The sequence below is a fragment of the Rhizophagus irregularis genome, chromosome 11 (assembly GCF_026210795.1).
Source record: "Rhizophagus irregularis chromosome 11, complete sequence".
NCBI classification, from domain to species: Eukaryota; Fungi; Glomeromycota; class Glomeromycetes; order Glomerales; family Glomeraceae; genus Rhizophagus; species Rhizophagus irregularis.
In genome coordinates this window covers 774,149-777,081 of record NC_089439.1, presented here as the reverse complement: position 1 = coordinate 777,081, position 2,933 = coordinate 774,149, and the positions used below count along the sequence as shown (strand labels likewise).

The 2,933-nt window shown below is 27.9% G+C and overlaps 1 protein-coding gene across 1 annotated transcript; it reads left to right on the top strand.

Moving 5' to 3' along the window:
* Window positions 1–1,268: 1,268 nt before the first annotated feature.
* OCT59_002723 (uncharacterized protein) lies at window positions 1,269–2,630 on the top strand (the record flags this gene model as incomplete). Its single annotated transcript, XM_066145118.1, has 4 exons — window positions 1,269–1,454; window positions 1,657–1,686; window positions 1,771–1,861; window positions 1,933–2,630. 4 exons carry the CDS (start codon window positions 1,269–1,271, stop codon window positions 2,628–2,630), a joined length of 1,005 nt encoding a protein of 334 aa, XP_065995866.1.
* Window positions 2,631–2,933: the final 303 nt, after the last annotated feature.

The window sequence follows — 2,933 nt, the reverse complement described above, 5'->3', positions numbered from 1 at the left end:
ATCAATTTGCGTAAAGTAAATTCATTTTATGTATTACGGTAAATTGATTCATTTGTATATACGGTAAAATTGCTGGTTCATTTGTATAAATGGTAAAATGATGAAATTCGTATTTGTAGTATTAAGTAACGAAAAGGTGTAGTGTGAGAAAATTTTCTTATTTATATGTGAAATTGATGTGGTACTGCATGTCCAGTCTTATGGTAGTACGTAAAAAAAATCAAACTTGAGACGTACAAGCGCACGTATACCAAGTCTATAATTATAAAGTATTTCATGTAAAGGTTTAAAAGTCTAAGCATTACATCAAGAGTTTTGAGACTACGGGCAAAAGTCATCACGTAGCAATGTGACGGCCGCTAAATGCGCTCCTAAATTCTAATAATAACTTGTTATTATAAGAAAGTAAGTTTATTGATTTTATGAGATTGAGGTTGCGGTTTGCCAAAGAAATTGTTAATTCATAGATCTATCCGATAAAAATATACCCATGTATTCACGTACAATATATTATAATACTGCATTGCCTTATATAGTACTTCGTGACTCATTTTGTATTTGCAATTTTTTCTTGTGATAAATTACAGTGAATAAAAGCCTCAATATAAATAATAAAGTTCAATTGCGTGAAATAAATAAAACAACAGAATCAAAATATTGTGTTTTAAGTTTCCTTTCGAGTTTTTTCCATTAAAGACAGTTTTTGGAATTGTGTACTCATGATCTGCCAAATAAGTAGTAACTCCTTAAATATCATATGAAAATCAATGACGTTTTTATGTAAATATTCGTTCGAGAATAAATTATTTTTAGAAACAAAACATGTGAAATATTTTTCGTAAAGTTCTTCACCATTAATACCTAATCGATAATTAAGTTTGAATATATAATTAATATATTTGCTGTGTTTTAAAATGTGAGAATTTATTTGCAACAATGAAAAATACGTAATCTTTTAGATGATCAAAATTCAAATGATAAAGGTATAATTAGATAATTAGATGAAGCAATTAGTAATCTTTACTGTATTTTAAGTTCAACTATATATAAAAAAAAAAGATGTAATTTAAATGTTTTCTCACTTCATTAAAACTTTATTTCGCTATAACAATACAATAAATGTACTAATTATATGCAAAGATACGATTATAATCCATCTAATCATTATTGAAAATACATTATAAATACCAATCTTTTTTTTCGAAAAAAAAGAAATAATTTAGCAAAACTTTCCTCTTTGCTTTACAAACTACTTTACTCTTATACAAATGGATAAAATGGATAATAAAAATAAATCGGATAAAATGGATAAACCAGATAAACCTGATAAAGTGAATAAATTGAAGAAAATGGATGGTATAAGCAAAATGAAACTAATGGATTTTTGTAACGAGAAAATAATGCGTAAAAGCGTTTTCATCACTTTCATTGTACTTTTAATGACAGTTTTTGTGGTAAATTCAAAAAATTCATATATGCATTTTTTTTTTGCAATCGGTTCGGTTTATATATGTAATACGTTTTGTTTATTTTTATGTTGGCTCAATTAGCAAGATGAATCTAAATGGAAATCCCTAAATCATATGGTTGTAAAAATATCATTATCGTTAATTGATTTTATTAAAACTATTACTAATTCGTATATTATTTGAACAGCTTAAAATACTCATTCCCGGTATGCCACATGTAAATAATAGAATATTTCTTTAGCTTCCCTAAAATTCTTTTTTTTTTTTTTTTTTTTTGACAAACATTTTTTTTCAAATTTAGTTACCTCATCCAGTTCATAATCCAGTTGTCGAACAATTTACAAGTTGTACAACTGACCTTTTCAGGGATATAAGTTTAGCCAAAATTCCTGGTTAGAAAAAAATTTTTTTCTTTTCTTTGTTTATCATATTTGCATACTAATTTGTTATTTTGAGAAAATAGCACCAGGTGAAATTACACGGCATGTTGACTCATATAATACGCTTGCAATCATGCTGAGAATGAGCCCAGCTCACAAGAACACTGGGGCAAGCGCTTCACGTCACCTTGAAAATTACTCTGAATTACTTTACAAAGCAGGAGACGCTTTACGTGAAATGTTTGTAGAAAGTAAAACGGTTCATAACACTTTCGAAATCGAAGTCAAATCCATGATCGATAAATTCTCCAGAACTCCCAGTATTTTTATGAATTCCGATTTCTTCAAAATACGTATATTAAAATTGGAGAAGGCCATAATGGAATTTAGAACTATGGTCGATGATGCTATGAAGCTGATCATAGAGGTTCAACAGAAAACTAAAGTGGTCTCTGAAAGTCTTTTTGAAGCCCAAGTAGAAGTCGGAGATTATAATATCGACAATACCAGTAAAAGGAATTTTGATTTAACCGCTGAAGCTATCAATGATATAAAGAATATGAGAGGACACCTTGATGAGACGGCAGCAGGTTTGAAAGAAGTTCGCGGCAAATTAAAAGATTATGAAATAAACATGAATAAAGTTAAAGTAAATCTAGGTGTAACCATATACGAGATAACCAACGAATCACTCCAACATTTAAAAGCTGCTGTGGATCTTTGGAGAGAGAGCCAGACTAAATTTTTTAATAAACAAAAGAAGCGTGCTATTGGTGGTTAAATTTGAATCATATATTTAGTTTGTTATACGTATCTCTTTTGTGATGCGTATTTCTTTTTTTTTTATTTGTAGTTTTATACTTTTATTTGTAAGGATTAGGTGTGAATACTTTTTCTATAATAAATGATAGAAATAGGATTATGAAAGTTAAGAATTTTACTAGATATTTCTCTTTTGTCTTTCGATTATTAAATTTTGAAATAAAGCGAGTATTGAAAAATTATATTTAAGAAAATTTTCTCTTGGATAAAATAAATCATTGCTGCATATCGTTTATTACGTGTAAAATAAAAATTTCGTCAT